Consider the following 18,498-nt stretch of genomic DNA (forward strand, 5'->3'; position numbering starts at 1 on the left):
GGGACACTAGGAGCAAAGGCACGGAGGCTTTGGAGTCTGTTTCTGGGTTACCACATCAGTTGAGGGAGAGATGAGACCAATGTGGCAGCCCTCCAGAGGTACCAGCCACTGCCAGACAACTAGAGATCTCTCTTCATCAAAAGCAGAAGCAACAGCCCAGGGACATGGACCAGATGGCCAAAGCTACACACTTGCTGTAAACTGTGGGCTTGGCTCTTTACCTATATTAATTTCTTAGAACAAGTCTGAATAGGTGCTATTGTTCCTGTTCTATAGATGAGAAAGTAAGGCACAGAAAGGGTAGGTAACTTGTCCAGGGCCACACAGCTGATAAGTGGTAGAGCTGGGAATTCAAACCCAAGCAGTCTGACTTATCAGTGTTATACCATTCTGTCTCAGAATTTGCCAGGCACTCCCTAGATACATGCAATATTAAGCTTAGGGTAGAGATAAAATCCAGATCTTTCTTCTGTCCCTAGCTATAGGGATGGACTTCTGACACACCATTTCTTACCTCAAAACCTAAGTGAATTTTTAAGTCTACTGTCAAACCCTAAATGGTATCAAAATTCATAAGGTGAGAAGCAAAAACTGCCTTCTTTGTTACTATCTCTTACACTCCTAAGGTAACAGAGCAACTGTAAGAACAATGTGGCTCATACCCTTTCAGATTGTATTTGTGGCATACATGTGTATTGCATGTATTTAGTTAGAATTTTACTCTATTAACATGTAGCATACTCAGAGTGTGTGTGTATGTGTGTGTGTGTGAGAGAGAGAGAGAGAAATTTTTTTGTGTGTGTGTGGCAGTACTGGGGATTAAATCCGGGGACATTTACCACTGAGCAATATCCCCCCCACCCCGCCCTTTCTTTTTATCTTTTATTTTTTTTAATTTTGAGACAGGGTCTTGCTAAATTGCTGAAGTAGCCTCTAACTTGTGATCCTCCTGCCTCAGCCTCCTGAGTTGCTAGGATTAAAGACATGCGCCATCATGCCTGGCTCAGCTGTTCAGTTTTAAATACCACCCTGTTGAAGGCAGACTGTTTGCCAGAGGTTGTGGGGCGCCAACAAAGCCTGCTGCTGTGCTAGAGCCCAATGATTTCAGGTGGAGTTTTTAAAAAGACCTCTAGCCAGATCTTCAAAGAGTGCCTTAATAATGGATGGGGGGATGAGAAATACGCAAAAAGCCTCTAATCCAGCCTTCTCAGTGTACTAGAGAAGGCAAGGTCCCCAGGAAGCTGGGTTGAAAGAGCTCTTGATTCTGATGGAGAGTCAGGCACGGCTGCCGAGAGGTGGGGCTGTGCCAGAGGTATGCTCCCAACTCCTCCCACGAGCCCATCCCTGCAGCTGGGTATTCAAGAAGAAATTTGTTCTGAAGAATTATGATGCTCCTGCATTTTCTCCTGCACAAAGAAGGAAACTCGGCTGCACGCCCTTTCCTTTCCTCCTCTTGGCACTTTCTGATTGATGATTGGAAATGATGGCAATACATAAACTATTTTTCTTTTTATTTTATGACCTGGTAATAGCAGTAACATATTTCCAGTAAATGTTTTCTATCGCAATAAAAAAGTTGTAACAAGACTAGAAATGGGTATAGTTAAACCCTAAAGAAATCACACTTTCAGAACTGTGGATTGAGGCAGTAACTCTGTAAATCATTTAACTTGGAAAAAGAGCTCCCCCTTAAAAAACAGTCAGGGCAAGCGTCTGGAGTTCACGGTAAGTGCCTGCTGCGAGGACCGCTGGACTCAGTTCTGACCCTCAGGACCAGCTGCCCACTCAGTCCTCCCACTGTCTTGTCCTACCCAACACCCTCACTGCTTTCTGAACTGATAAATCATCTCAACCTTGTGGTGCTCTTGTGTGTGTGTGTGTGTGTGTGTGTGTGTGTGTGTGTTTAACTTAAAGATTTTTAATGGGATGTGGCCTAGGAGAATGGCTCAGAGCCCTGGCTGTGGAATCCACACCCTGGATTCTTATCCTGGCCTCACCGGGGCCCGTGACTGCATCACTCCAGGACAGATTTTCCTCCTGGGTAAGTGGGGCCCACCTCATAGGGTTTTAAGAGGATTTTGGAAGCCAGTGTGTGTAAAGTGCTTTGTTAAGGGCCTGGAAAGTCCTCTGTGTTAGTTTTGTTATAGCGTGGAAATGAAGCCATATTTGACTTGCTTTCAAAAAGGGCAAGTTGATCATTTTGTCAAATTTGTACAGCAACATACTAACTGACATTCATTGACTGCCTATTAGGAATGAGGCATTGCGTTCTACATTTTTGTAATTATTTCGTGAAGGTCTAGATCAGCTAACTTGCCCAGTATTGCATAGTTTATAAAAAGACCCAGGTTCTCACTGCATTCTTTCTGTTCTGAAACCCACACTCTGACCACCTCCCGCTTATCCCTCTCCTTCTAGCTGTAGATGCTCACGACAGGAGAAATGTGATAGTTCCAAATCACATCACATACAGCCTCCTTTGGCTGCTAAGGACTTTCCATGACAACACTGAGAGCCTTTGCTCTTGGAACTCCAAGGCAGCCAGAAAGCAGCATTTCCTCTCCCCACTTGCAGGCAGAGCCACTGCTCCTCTGCTCACCCTTGTTTAGGCTCTGTTATCCTTCAGAGGATGAATGGCTGCTGCTTCTATGTGTCTGATGTTCTTAATGTGCTCTAAAAATTAGGCCTTTCCCAGCTTTTGTCTTTAATTTCTGATTCTAGCTGACACCTTCATTAATGGTCTAGTGCAAGCTTTCTGTCGACTTGAAGACTACTGCGTAAAAGTGGTTTTGCTGTCCTATCAATAATGGTCATAATTTCCCCAATACTCTCATCAGCAGTGAATTGAGTCTTGCAGCAAAGAAATGGAAACCCCAGTACAGTGGTTTGAGAGCGATTTGTCTTACAGATGGCGTCTTCTTTCAGTAAAATCAGGTCAGTGTGGCACTGCTGGGTTAGGTGTGAGTCTGAGACAAATTAGTTGGAGGAAATTGAACCTTTAGTTATTTTTAGCTATATTCGCCTTATCATATCTGCTTTTGCTTTATTTACATTTGTTTTAATAAACTGTAATCACTGGGATCATCAGGCAAATTAAATGCCTTCCCAGTTTCAGCCAAGCCTGAGGTAGAGGAGAGCTTACGCTCTGTCCACCCCACACAAACAGCCTTCCCCATAGCTTTGGGGTTTGCTTCCATTCTGGAGGTGGTATTGTTTAAACTGGGAAACCCACCCCTCCTCGTCCTCTGGCCCCCTGGCTGGGGTTTGTTTATTGCACAGACTGGCCCCTTGACCAGTCTCTTCTTCATTGCTATTGAAAGTTAATGGGGGCAGAATTGCATTCCCAAACATTTGAACCTGAAGAGGCCAGGGCAGAACTTAGTTGATCTCTGGTGATCGGTTCAATTTAGTTACGATTTTTTGCCATTAGGCTGGGGCTGAATGATGGTGATTTGGTTGAGGCCAAATGTCTGAAGAAAATTGGCTCTCTGATAAGAGTGCTGTTATCGGAGGGGGCTACCTTCTCATTTACATTTAGATGAGTATTGATTATTTATTTACTCAGAGAAGTGAGATTCGTTTCCAATCTTATCTTTCTCGTCTCTGCTTGTCAGCAGAAAGAGAGATAGAGCTCCTGACATCAGGCCAAGATAACAGCACTTTGTAGTAAAGATAAAAGTTGGAATGGGCCTTTTTCTAGACTTGACTGAAAGGATAAGTTTTAAAAATTAGAACTGATGGGTCATGCTTTCAAAACCTTTCCTGAAGGTTCTACAGTTTAACTAGGCAAGAGAATTGGTTCATTGGAACAGCTCTGGTCGTTCTTTTGTAATAGGAATTGTATTTAATTTGATTATATTCAGCTGTTTCACTGAGAGCAAATTGTGTATTGGCTCAGAAGAAGCTAAAGTGTGACCTTATTGTCATGTCAGCTTGTTCCTTTTTTATTATTTAAATTCCATATTATCCAGTTTGAGCCATAGAAGGGTATAGGCTGCAGTGGTTATCGCTTACATACTGTTTGGTGTTTGTGTTAAGATCAAGCAGAAAATGATTGTAGTGGCCCCTAGAGGAAGATCTGTGAGCGTTGGAGCTGAGCTCAGTGCAGACCTGTTGGAGGAGCTGATGTTGGGTCAGAGCTCTGATGTGGACACTTCAGCTTGTTGCTGATGGCTTTGGCTCAGTGCAGAACTTGGGATTCAACTGAGCAGACAAGGCTTGCCACAATTTGCCTCAGATGGGTCTCCCTGCCGCCAGTCTTCTCCAGCCTATTGTCAGCAGTGCCACCGCATGAGTCTTATCAAAACATAGAGCTGATCATGTCATATTCCTGCTGTTAGCATCTGCAGCTTTTTTAAAATATGCTTTTAGTTGTTGATGGACTTTTATTTTATTCATTTATTTATATGTGGTGCTGAGAATCAAACCTAGTGCCTCACACATTCTACTGCTGAGCCACAACCCCAGCCTACCGTCTGTTGCTTTTAAAAGAAAATCCAAGTCTTGGCCAGCAGCCTGGGCCAAGCTTCCCAGCCCGCTTCCCCTTGCATCCCCAGGCAGCTTGGGCTTCTTCCACATTGTTTCCTGTGGCCTGCCTGGGGTCCTCAGGACCTCTGGGGGAGTGCACTACCTCCTGCTTTTTTTTTTTTTTTTTAAGAGAGAGAGGATTTTAATCTTTTATTTATTTATTTATTTTAGTTTTCGGCAGGCACAACATCTTTGTTTGTATGTGATGCTGAGGGTCGAACCCGGGCCACACGCCTGCCAGGCGAGCGCGCTACCGCTTGAGCCATATCCCCAGCCCAACCTCCTGCTTCTTATCATGGCTCCTGGTCCTCCTCCAAGCCCTAGTTCAGATGTGTCCACTGCAGGAGAGAGTAGAATCACCTGGGTTGTTTCCTCTTCTGTGCTCCCAAGCACCTTGTCCCTACTCTAGCAAGAGCACTGATTGGGTTCTTCAAGAATTTATCTGCTCAGGTGTGTCTTGCTGTCTCCCCATTCTCCCTGAGGGCATGGATCATTGATTATTCATCTCTGGGCCTGGCGTAAATTACTGATACTCAAAAAGTGTGAGGTGCATATATGGGTTGGTGCTGTAAGAGCACATATCCTTTGATGTCTGTGCTGTCGTGGTTTGTTCTGTGGGTTTTGACATTTGCTCATCAGTCCATGTTTGTGGACCCGAGAGACTAGGAACCTGTTGGAATCCTGGCTGCTGAATAAATCTCTAATCTGAAATGGCGCCTGAAACTTAAAAGCAAGCTTGCTTAAATAGTTATGCAGCCTCCCCCATCCCGCACCTCTGCTTGGACACACATGAGAGTGCGGATAACACTTTGGTACCAGCGTTCCCTGCCATGGTGTGCCTGCCCTTGCTGTGTGAACCTGTCGTGACCCACAGCTAGGGATCTGTCTAAGCCTTGTCCCAGTGCTCTCTGGTTCAGCATCAACAATAGTGGTTGCATTGTCCAAGCCCTGGACTCCGAGAAGAGTCCTAGATATTCTCTCTCTCCCCCTCTCCCCTCACCGCCTTCCTCCCTCTCTTTCTCTATTCTGAGACAAGGTCTCACTAAGTTTCTGAGGCTGGCGATCCTCTTGCCTGAGCCTCCCGTTGTGGGATTACAGGTGTGCACCATCATGTCCCCTCTCATTTAATCCTCACATCAATCTTCTGAGGGAAGTTCTGTTATCCCCATTTTACAGATAAAATTAAATAACTTCCCCAGAATGCACAGCTGGCACTGATACTCATCCTAAGGGTACAGATACCTGCAAGAGTCAGGAAAAGAGCAATGGGAAGGTGAGAACACCCATCCTGATTTTTTCTGCTCAGATTCGGCCTTCACTTTTATTTGCTCTTATTTAGCTTTTTTCTGACCATAGTCTCTCCTGGATTAAACCAGATCTTTAAGTGGGTGAATGGAAAAAAGTTGTCAGGAGGCATAACCTAGGTGTGTGCAGTCTTGATTATCTTTTCCCTCTTACTAGAACGAGTTTTCAAACTCATTCTAGCGTTCACAATAGTAGTGATAGGTTACTTTATTTACTCCTACCTCCATCCAAAAAGTATTTGGAATTTATACAGTAGGCTAAAACATGCACTGACCAGCGAGGAAATCACATGAAGTAAAAGGAAAGCAAAGGTTAAATGGCAAGTTGAATGTGGAGGAGGGGCTGGCACAGAGACGTGTGCCCAGGTCACCATAATTGGGGAACATATTTAGTGCTGAGCTTCCTAGTGGGCAAAGGAGAAAGGCGTCTGATACCAATCGGAGACAAGATTTGTGTTGAACTGTCTCAGGATACAAGAGCAAGCCAGTTGCCTGACACCAAGGATGGAAGGCAGTTTTTCTTCTTTAGGAAGAAGTCAGGGATAGGAAATGCAGTATGACTTCCCTCTTAAGGCTTTGACAGACACTTGCTTTCCATAGGGTTTCAAAGTTCAGCGAGCTCTCAGCTGATAAGGAATTGGTGCTAAAACGTTTTGGGTTTCAGTCAGGGGTTAAAGAGATCAAGGAAGTGACACTGAACATGTATCCACCATCCAACAGATTCTGCAGATTTTCTTTGAAAAAATCTTATGCGTTTGCCTCAGGTTTACAAAATCCCATAAAAATCTGTCTGGATATGAAAACTTGGAACCCTCCCAAAGTGCCCAGAGCAGTATTTTGTTCCCAGACCATTCGATGACATAGCATTACCGCGATAAATACATCGTTGAATGCCCAAGCAGGTTTTCTCAGGCTGCAGAGTAACTGCTTCCCAGAATCTTCCCTTTGTGTTCCCCTCTGCTGTGAGGTGGGGGGCATGTGGCTTCATGTGCAGCTGTGACATTTTAAAACCTTTTTCCAAAGGGTGGATGTTGCCTTGAGAACTACGTCCTGTTCAGTATGAAAGAGCCTTTTATATTTCATATAGTCATTTCTTTGACAAAAGTATATTCATAGAAACTGACCTCACAGTGTGTCTTTTTAAAATGGCTTTTGGCTGCTTTTGTTTTCTTTCCTTCCATGTCAGCTGCCCACCAATTAAACAAGCAGCTGATGGAGACTCATTTGATGTATAGTGGGTCTGGGTTATCATGATCTGGATTATGTTCAACAGTCACCTATTAAGAATTTGATATGAGTGAGGTGCTGTGGTTCACAATGTGTGCAGAGAATGCAGACCTAGTGTCCCTGATCCTGGTTCCCCTTCTTCCTGAAGGACATCAGGCTTAGCTTCTGTAAGTCATGGTGTCTTCCTCTGTAAAATGGAATTTGTACTCTCCGTGTCTTATAAGAGTGAAGGAAATGATCTATAGAGAAGACATGGCCCAGCTCCTGGCATGAAGTAGGCCCTGTGTTGGTGAGGGGTGGTCAGGGATATGGTCTCATATCCTGGTCAGTGAGTCAGACTCCCTGCTGACTGCCTCACAACTCTAGCTCACTGACTCCTCAGACAGTCGGTTGAGGTAGGTGCTGTCATTACCCCCATCTTACAGATGAAGAGACGGACAGAGGTCAAGTAAATTGGCCCAAAGTCATACAACTGAATTGCTGAGCCAGGACTCAGAATAAAGCCGTCAGGCCCACCCCATGCTGTCTTGCCTGTTGTGTGTGTCTATTGTCCTGTCCTTACACTGTCTGGCCTGAAAGTTGGCCCTTTTCTGAGGAAACGTATGAAAAAGTCTTTATATATGAGGTCTTTTAAGTGGTATTTGGACAAGAATTAGGAGAGAAATTGATTTGTAACAGGCAGTTTTCTGTTTGGGTTTAGATCTCAAGTCTCATCTTCAGCTCACCCACCCTGTCTTCCCCCAAATCAAGGCCCATCAGCCCCTCCTATGCTCAGAAGTGGATTTCCAACTTGTTCTTTACTGTTACGGGAAAGCAGAGAATACCCAGAGCAGAAGGCAACACTCAGAATTCCCATTACTGACAAAATTTGGCATAGGTAGGATTATTCTTAAGGAAAAATGGGAAGGTCGTTCCAGATAGATAGGAAGATAAGGAGATCATGTCTTCATAAGGGGGCTTTGTTCTACCACGAACCCAGAATAAAGTGATAGTATGAGAGATTTGGTATGTGTGTACTTTGTTAGCGTAAATTAGATCATTTTCACTTGAATTTATAGAAACCACAAGTTAAGTGATTCAGAATCCAGATGAATCCACAAATCTACAAAAATCTATATTTATAGTATAAACTATGGCCTTTTATAATTGGTCAATAATTTATAGTTTGTAAGAGGAAGAAAGGTTCAAAGCACACAAGCTTTAGAACCTTGGGCTTTATTTTCTCTTCCTACTCCCTATCTTCGTGATCTTGTGCAGGTCACTTCAAGATCCCAATGTGGGAAATGTGGATGATGACATCGTCTCCCAGGGTTGCTCTAAGGAGTCAGTGAGGTAACACACAGAGTGTGCTTGACACTTGATGACCATGTGGTAGAGATGAACGTCATCGTCCTACTAGGATTCAAGGAGAAAGTCCTCAAAACCACTTTCAGGAAGGAAACTGTTTTTAATAGAAGTATCTCAAAGTCCTTTAAAAAACAAAAGGTAGAAATGTCAAAATAGTGACATTTATAGCTGTGAGAGTAGGGTAGGGAGTTGTGGTTAAGGATAAGGGACCTTTCCTGGTGTTCGCTGACTCCCCTGGCTTCCCTGATCCACGTTTCCTAAGCAACTGCAAAGACTAGAAGGAAAAAATGTGCAAAGGAAACCAGCCTGAAATCCTCTCTGATGCCCAGGCCTTGGTTCCCAATGATCAGAACAGAGGGGGCATGTGGACAGCCCAGCTGTCGGGTAGGCTGACAGCTGGAGAAGTCCAATGCCAGGCACTGTTCTCAGAGTGCCCATGCCAGGGCACAGGGTGACTTAAGATGAATGTCAGTCTGCAAGAACAAATTCTATCTGGTTTTGATTAAGTTATTACATGTGAACGGCCCATTGGAGATGCTACCATGTGTGATAATTATTTTATTCTCAGAAAAGTGATAGTAAGAAGTTTCAGAAATTGGGGGGGGGGGTACCAGGGATTGAACTCGGGCACTCATCCACTGAGCCACATCCCCAGCCCTAGTTTATATTTTATTTAGAGACAGGGTCTTGCTGAGTTGCTTAGCACTTGCTACTGCTGAGGCTGGCTTTGAATTCACCATCCTCCTGCCTCAACTTCCCAAGCTGCTGGGATTACAGGCATGTGTTACTATGCCCAGTGAGAAATTTGAAAACTTTTAAATATATATAACATTTGTTAAATTATCCTAGATAATAATAAGTACTTATTTATTATTAGGAAATTTGAAAAACACAGAGAAGCACAAAGGAAAAACAATGTAATCGCACTAATGTAACTACATTTTAGAATGTAATACATTTTAGAAATAAACACCTCATAGTGTTTTTGTCCCCTATGCTTTACAGTTGTAATCATCCTACAGATTTTGTGCTCTAATCTGCTATTTTCAGAAACTAGCACAATAAAATTTTTTTTCTGGTACAGTGATTGAATCCAGGAGTGCTTAACCACTGAGCCACATCCCCAGGGCTTTTGATTTTTTATTTTGAGACAGGGTCTCACCAGTTGCTAAGGGTCTTGCTAAATTTCTGAGACTGGCTTTGAACTTGCAATCTTCCTGCCTCAGCCCGCTGAGCCACAGGGATCACAGGCATGTACCACCATGCCTGGTTAACATTAAATATTTTTGTAGGATAACTTTTAATGTCTTCATGATATTTCACAATATTTTACTTAGTCAGTCTCCCTATTAGACCTAAGTTCTTCCCAAATTTTGACTATCATTTTTTTTATAAAATGAACAGTAAACTGCAACTATCCCTCTGTATCCATGGGGTATTGATTTCAGGAACCCCTATTGGTACCAAATCTATGTGCTCAAGTTCTTTATGTAAAATTTGCATGAAACCTGAGCACATCCTCCCCTATACTTTAAGTCATCTCTAGGTTATTTACAATATCTACTACAATGTAAGTGCTATACAAATAGTTGTTAAACTGTATTTAGGGAATACTAACAGTCTGTACATATTCAGTGTAGACAATTTTTTTTTTCCAAAATATTTTCCAACCTCAGCTGGTTGAATCTGTGGCTGGTATAGATGGCGACAATATTATGGCTAAGCATTACCAGACTTCACTGTAAATTCATAGGTGTGGCCTCACTACCCCATACACATTGTGTTGCTGGGATGTATTGGGGCTGGAGACAATCAGGGAGACCAGGCCAGTGTCTTAGAAAGCAGCTCTCCAGGTTCAGGGATGACTCCTTCTCCTCTAAATGGTCCAAAGAGGTCCACAGAGAAGTTATCTTGAAATTCAGCTGTGCATGATATTTCTGTGAGTCCTTCCTACAGTGAATGTGCCAGGATCTGGTAATCAGCAGCAAACATGCCTATCAACCAACAGATGTTGGCACTGGCAGGTGACAGGTAGCAGGGATTGTAACAGTCACCTACGTTTCCATGCTTTTATTTACATAATTTTTTTGAAATTAGAATTTTGCTATGTGTATTGTTGAAACACAATACCTTCTTGATTTAAATGCTTTGCATTAAGTTTGAAAAATTGTGTTTACTTTTGAATATATAATTGCTTAAATAGTATGAAAAGGACTGAGTGTGAATAAAAACTCTGAGAGGAACTCTGTAAGCACTCTGGCAGAAATGCTAATATTAATTAGAGAAAAGATAAACATGAAAATCAAATGAACCTCTACAGTGCTACAGACGGACATAGAACACAGGAGAACTACTGGAAATGAGTACAGTGCCCAGGACTGATGAAGGGGAATTACTGGACGTGAATCAACAAATTGACAGTGGCTGAAACATATCTAAAAATATGTTATCCACCTGGGAGCCCCACACGGCCTCTGCTGCTTTCCTTACATCTCTCCCACCTTCTTCTGTCTGACCAAACACACCTTTCAAAGTCAAAATAATAAGACAGTTTCTTATGCTTCTCATCTTTTCTCTTTTTGGTACCAGAGATTGAACCCAGGAGCACTCAACCACTAAGCCACATCCCCAGCCCTTTTTATGTTTTATTTTGAGACTAGGTCTCGCTAAGTTGCTAAGGCTGCCTTTGAACTTGTGATCCTCCTGCCTCAGCCTCCCCAGGCATTGGGATTGTAGTGGGCACCACCATGCCTGTGGGCCTCTTATCTTTTCAGTTTCCATGAACAAATCACAGGAGCAGTCTTTTGTTTCTGACCATTGGGCCCATTCGTTCCCATTTGTTCTTTTTTGAGAAGAGCAACATTTTCATTTGGGTTAACTAAGAAATATGTGAATAAATGTATAAAATGCCCCAGTGTTAGTAGTACAGTCTGCCCAAACCCTTTGATGAAAGATAGCTAGAATTCCTGACTTCCAGTTATTGAACTTACTAGTATCTGTTGTGTTTTCATAAATATTTTGACAAAAACATGAACTAGGAGTCACTGTCATCATCATAACCTGGAAACCTGAGATTCTTTTTTTATGGTTCTGGGGATTGAACCCAGGGCCTTATGCATATTAGGCAAGCACTCTACCACTGAGATACATCCCATCAGGAGATTCAGTTTTTTGTTTTGTTTTATTTTAAGTTGTTTTTTTTTTTTTAAGGTGGACACAATATCTTTATAATACATTTACATGGTGCTGAGGATCGAACCCAGTGCAAGGCAAGCACTCTACCACTGAGCCACAACCCAGCCCTGAGATTCACTGTTTTAATTTTCATGTTTTTAAAATTTTATTTTGAATTTTGAACTGTTTCCATATTAGAGTTCTAAACACTGTAATGATTTTTTAACTATTATCAATAAGTACCTTTGTAGCAGTGCCTCCTATGAGGCAGGTACATTCCTAAACAGACATTTTTCCTGTATCATCACTGATTTTCACAGTGACCCCTCGAGACATAAGGAGTCATACATTACACATTAAGAGGTTCAGGGCTGGGGCTGGGGCTCAGCGGTAGAGCATTTGCCTGGCATGTGCAAGGCCCTGGGCTCGAACCTCAGCATCACAAATAAATAAATAAATAATTCGTTGACAACAACAACACAAAAGAAACAGAGGTTCAGAGAGGGTGGGTGACCTGCTCATAGCTAAAAACAGTGTGGCCGTGCTTGCCTGTAGGTCAGTCCACCTCAGAAGCCACTTACCTGTCACCTGGTATGGGGAAAACTGAGTGAGAACAGACAAGTGCGGGAAACAAAACCCAAACTCTTCTGTCCTGGGTAACTAGACCCTTGAGACAGACTAGCGTTTTCCTATGGCTTTCCCAACTTTTCATCAGCATGCGGTCATTTCTAAATGTTAAATTCACTATTTCAGACTCGCTCCCCTCCTCCTGCCCCTTTGATCTTCCAGGCCCTCAGTACCGCCTGGAGAAGCAGAGTGAGCCCAACGTCGCCGTTGACCTGGAGAGCACGTTGGAGAGCCAGAGTGCGTGGGAGTTCTGCCTGGTCCGCGAGAACAGTACGTTGGCTGTCTCCCTCTGTGCCCACTTTGTCTGTTGCAAACGTGCTTAGAAATCATGGGTTTGAACACTCGCTGGCCTGGCTTCCCTAGGCAGATTGAAAGTGGCTGTTTCCCAAGGCAGACTGTAGCCTCTGTGCCAGAAGTGTATCCCAGAGTGAAATAATAGATTCCGTGCTGTTGGCTAGAGTCCACATCCTGTTTAGCAGCCCGTGATTCAAATTTGTCTGTTGAACTGTGTCTTCCTGGGTTAGGAGCAGCCCTGAAGACAGTTTAGAAATAGGAGGCCTTTCTGAGGCAAAGGCAGTTTTGTATGTAAAGCAGCTGGGCCTGTGTCGTTGTTCAGACATCAAGTTCACACAGTTTTAGCCTTTTGAATACTTAGCAGAAGGCAATGTTGAGATTCCTAGAGCCATGTTGAGCACTTCTCTAACACTTCAGTTAATTCCTTTCCTTCTCTCTTCAGAGCTTCTGGGTTGTGAATTTTTCCTATCCCTCTTCACTGTACTCCCACGGACACAGAGGATAAGTGATGTGTGACAACAGATTGTCCATGGTCACTCCTGCCCAAGGGCTTTTACAAGGGCTGTTTCTTCCTCCTGAGACACTCTTTCTGCCATTCTGGTTTCTCATCCTTCACCTCAGTTTAAATGTCATATCTTGGGGCTGGGGATGTGGCTCAAGCGGTAGCACGCTCGCCTGGCATGCATGCAGCCCGGGTTCGATCCTCAGCACCACATACCAACAAAGATGTTGTGTCCGCCGAGAACTTAAAAAAAAACAAATAAATAAATAAATATTAAACAAAATAAATAAATAAATAAATGTCATATCTTCAGAGAGGCCACCATGACCTCCCTTTCTCCCATCACCTAAGCCTGATCCACCCCTCATTTGGCTCTTCCATTATACTCTCAGAGGCCATACTACTTTTTATTCATTGCATTTCTATTTACAATTATATGTATATTTATTTATACACACACTTATTTATTATAAATAGATATACATATAATTATAAATATTTATAAGTGTGTGTATAGAAATAAATATTTCTATTTATAATTATATGTATATTTATTTACACACACGCTTATTTATTTTTCTCAGTCATTGTCTGTCTCTCCCACTAGACTGTCAGGTCTGTAAAGATGTTATAGCAGCTTGTCTTTCATTAATTCACTAGCCCACTAAAGACCGTGTGCTGGAGGAGCTCAGTAAATATAGACTGAAGAGTGAATGAGTCGTCAGTCTGTAGTCACACCACTGACCCTCTAAACCAGACCAGACTGCTGCTTTTCAACCAGGATTTCTGACACCCTTTTCTGGAGCCGCATGCACACAATTCACTGAGAGTGTGAAATGTGCTCTTGGCGTTCAGCAGCAAAGTCTCAAAGCTTGGTGTCCGCTCAGTCTGCAAAAATTGTATGTAAATACACAGCAGTAAAAATCACTGGTTCCCAAGTGATCCAAAAATGTTCACATAAATAATAAACATTTGTTAAATTGTTCTTCCCTATCAACAACCTAATATGTAAACATCTTAAAGCAAAATGTAGTGCTTGTTACCTACCCCATAAGCCAGAGCTTTCAAGCAGAATCCTGGTGGTGGAAAAGCACAGGGAGAGAGACCCCAACACTGGCAGCAGGAATGTGAGGAGTGCGCTGCAGCTGGTGCACCAAGCAGCATCAGAGTGCTTTCTCCAGTGTTTCTTTTTGGAAATTTGTCTTGAGAGTATCTGTAAAATGCAACAGATATTTATATATAATACTTTTCAATGTTATTTCTGGTATCTGACATTAGAAGAGTAGTCGGATAATTAGTGGTGTACTCCTACGTTGGAGAATCATGCAGGGTTTCATATGGGATATATTCTGGGATCACAGTGAAATGAAGCTGAAACCAAGCAAAATACAACTAGATGTTTGAGAGTGTTTGTGTATATTTGGAAATTGAGACATAAGCTTCTCTGAACCTGTAGCTTAAAAAAGAAGTAACAGAAATTTGAAACTATTTTAGTGGGAAGATAATGAAAATTCTACATTTTAAAATTTGGGGTTATGGCTAAAGCAGCACTTTAAGGAAATTTTACAGTCTTCAAATTTATGTTATCAAAGAAAAACTGAAAAGTAATGAGCTAATAAACATTCAACTCAAAAAATTAAAAGGAAATCTAAATAAAAGGAAGGAAGCAATAAAGATAAGAGCAGAAATTAATGAAATAGCAAATTCAGAAACATCAAAAGGAAGTTGGTTCTTTGAAAAGACTGGTAAAATTAGCAAAGCTCTAATGACATGGATCAAAAATGTGGAAGAAAAATAACAAGAGAGACAAGGAACAGGAAAGGAATGGAGACACACTACAGATTCTGTAGTCAGTATGCCAACGACACAAGATTATCTTGAAAACTTCATTCCAAAACTTTGGAAAACGCAGATGAATAAATTCCTGGGGAAAGACAACTTACCCAAAAAGACAAAAATAAATAGAAAACCTGCATGCTGAGATTCAGTTTTGAAAAATGGAATTAGTGATTCAAAACCTTCCCACTTAAAAAAAAAAAAAATCCAAGGACGATGACTTTACTGGCTAGTTCTACCCAATATCTAAGGAATGAATAACTACAGTCAGTTGTTCCAGAGACTAGAAAAACAGATTACCCTCTCCAGTTCATCTGAAAAGGCTATCTTAAATTGTGGTTCCAAACCCCTGTAAAGACCATACAAGACAGGAAATTTTAAAGCCAATCTTAAAATATAGCTGTAAAATTCCTAAACAAAATGTTAAAAAACTGACTCCAGCATTTATTAAAAGAGTTATATGTTCCCAAGTTGATTTATATATATATATATATATTTTTGTTGTTGTTGTTGATAGACCTTTGTCTTTTTTATTTATTTATGTGCGGTGCTGAGAATTGAACCCAGTGCCTTACACATGCCAGGCAAGTGTACTACCTTTGAGCCATAGCCCCAGTCCCCAAGTTAATTTTTTTGAGTTGAATGTTTATTATCTCATTACTTTTCAGCTTTTTTTTTTGATAACATAAATTTGAAGGCTGTAAAATTTCCCTAAAGTACTGCTTCAGCCGTATCCCCAAATTTTAAGAGTATAGACTTAGTTTACCATTATAAAACTCCAGTCCATACGATTTGCCACAAGAGTTTAGTAGTGAGAGCAAGAGAGAAATAATTTTGATGTACTCTTAAAGGAAGAAAATTAGAAGAATAAAAAGGAGCACATATAGGCTAGTCCCAACAACATAAAAATAAAACAAGCAAATAAAAGATATAGAAGAAAAATTGGAAGGATTTTTCCGGTTGACAAGATTCCGGGTAGTTCATTTTCCTTTCTTTTGGTACTTGTACTTTCCAGATTTTCTGAAGTGAGCATACATGACTTCCTAAGAAGAAAAGCGAAAAAAAAATAAGGGCAAGTTCACATATACAAGACTATATAATGAGTACATCGATTAGTGCTCTTCTTGAGACAATTGAAATTTCAAACCATTTATACAGACATACACAGTACCACACCATGACATGTCAACAGGAAAGGTTTGCCAACACAAGCCTTTGCTTTCGCAGCTTGCTTATCTAAATCCTTTACCTGATAAAAACAGATAATGGTGCCCTCCTTCCCTGTCATTTTCCTTTATTCTTTAAAGATTCCCAGGGTTTTTTTATTTGGTGGGGGGCGGGAGGGGGTGATGCTGGAAATCAAACCCAGGGCCTTGCACATGCCAGGCAAGTACTGTAGCACTGAGCTACATCCCCAGCCATTTTTTAAGTTTTATATTTTGATACAGGGTCTGCTAAATTTTCTGGCTTGCCTAGAACTTGAGATCATCTTGCCGCCACCTCTTTAGTTGCTGGGATTACAGGCCTGAACCACCAAGCCCAGTTTAAGGCTCTCATCTTAAACATACTTGGGGAAGTAGTTCACTTATAGAAACTTTGTAGTAGATTCTGTTTCGAAATGTTGACCTGTTTTTATGTAAACAAGATAAAGTATATTATTAGAATCTTGGTAAATATTTTGGATAAGTAATACACATGTAAATTTTTTTTTCAGATAGTACAAAAGTCTATAGTAGAAACTAAGCCTCTCTCTTCTGTTCTGTTTCCCTCCGAGAGACAGCAGTTGTGCAATCTTTCCTGGGATCATCTGTACATGTGCAGTCATTCTGGCATGTCTATGAAGAGTTGTGTGTGTATATGCAAGCACACATGCACACACTCATGTTTGTATTCCTCCATTTTTAAAACCACAAATGATAGCAAAATATTAGTGCACTTTTCTTTTATCATTTTAACAATTTATAGAGATTATCCCATATTGATTCACATTTTTTTCTACATATAAATTCACCAGTTTTTTAACTGCTGTAGAAACACAGTATTCCACAATATGTTGTGGTTTCAGGTTAGTTTTGTTTCTGTTTTTAGGATGAGGTCCAACTTTTGTACATAGGAAAGAAAAGCTGAGAGGATTCATGGATAAAGCTTTGAAATCTGTGCTCTAGTTCTTATTCCACTTCTAAGTATGAACAGTCTTAATTTAGTTGTATGACCTCTGTGAGCCTCAGCATCTCTGTCTCAAAGGATTTATAAGATACTTGTAGTTCTTACACTTTGTGAGTCAAAATCACTGTTAATGGAGGAAGCCCTTGCCAGCATTTACAAAGGTAAAGGCAGACAGTTGCTGAAAATCAGAGGAATATTATAACTAGTCTTATAAAATAGAAGTAAATTATGAAAACAATACATTCTTTTTTAAAAACAATTTTTGTTAGGTGTCGATGGACCTTTATTTTATTCATTTATCTGTATGTGATGCTGAGAATCAAACCCGCTGGGGATGTGGCTCAAGCGGTATCGCGCTCGCCTGGCATGCGTGCGGCCCAGCTTCGATCCTCAGCACCACATACAAACAAGGATGTTGTGTCCACCGAAAACTAAAAAATAAATATTAAAAAAAAAAATTTCTCTCTCTCTCTCTCTTTTAAAAAAAAAAAAAAAAAAAAAACAGTGCTTCACACATCCTGGCAAATGATCAACCCAGCCCCAATATGTTCTTTTTACAGAAAGAGATTGTTAAATTTCATTTATTGTTTTGTGGTACTAGGGATTAAATCCACGGACACTTTACCATTTAGCTACATCCCCAGCCCTTTTAATTTGAAACAGTTTCTCTCTAAATTGGAGAGTGTAGCCTCGAATTTATGGTCTTCCAGTATCAGCCTCCTCAGTAGCTGGGATTACAGGCTTACACCACCATGCCCGGCCAAGAATGATGTATTATTCTCCAGTAGCTACCTATTAAGAAGTGGGATTAAAACAAAGAAAAATATATCAAAAATTGAATTTTTTTTCATTTCTCTTGGTGTGTTTGATCAGGACAGGCTCATTATCCTTAAAGTCATTTTAAAAATGTAGTTATTTATTTACTTTTGGTACTGGGGATTAAACCTAGGGGCACTTAACAACTGAACTATATCCCCAGTCCTTATTATTTTGAGACAGGGTCTCACCAAGTTGCTAAGAGTCTCTCTCAGTTGCTGAGGCTGACCTTGAACTATGATTGTCCTGCTTCACTTTTCAAAGTCACTGGGATTACAGGCATGTGCCACCATGCCTGGCCATGAAAACCACTTTTGAAGTGAGCTAAGTTATGATCAGTAAGTATTAAGCACTGTGTAAAAGAATGTGCTGTGGAGCCAGCCTACCTCAGTTCACATTCTGACCATGCCCCTTCTAGTTCTGGGACCCTAGACCCTTTACTTTTATCTCTTTTGGGTAGTTGATCTGCCCTGTCAAGTTGACAGAAGGATTCAGTGAGTTTTAATCTTAAAGAGCTTAGAACAGTACCTGGTCATAATAAGTACCATAAACATTAACTGTAATTAATAAATAATGAAAGAACAATATTCTGGGGCTGACAGAGCAGATGGGCACAGATGTGGAGGTCTGGACTCACAGAATTGTCAGAGCCCTCAAGGAGATGTAAGGAAGGGGTGA

The 18,498-nt window shown here is 41.3% G+C and overlaps 1 protein-coding gene across 7 annotated transcripts in view; it reads left to right on the plus strand.

The window, feature by feature from the left end:
- Positions 1 to 18,498, plus strand: part of MAPKAP1 (MAPK associated protein 1) — a 241,660-nt gene that overhangs the window by 171,429 nt on the left and 51,733 nt on the right. For 5 of the 7 annotated variants that reach the window (XM_081281928.1, XM_081281927.1, XM_081281931.1 and 2 more), the window contains one exon: positions 12,369 to 12,476. The exons of the other annotated variants lie outside the window; for them this stretch is intronic. In XM_081281928.1, the coding sequence (XP_081138054.1) occupies positions 12,369 to 12,476 (108 nt within the window). The remainder of the gene's footprint in view (positions 1 to 12,368; positions 12,477 to 18,498) is intronic. 7 annotated transcript variants of the gene reach the window in all.

The sequence above is a fragment of the Spermophilus citellus genome (assembly GCF_964194105.1).
Source record: "Spermophilus citellus genome assembly, chromosome: 2".
Classification (NCBI taxonomy): Eukaryota; Metazoa; Chordata; class Mammalia; order Rodentia; family Sciuridae; genus Spermophilus; species Spermophilus citellus.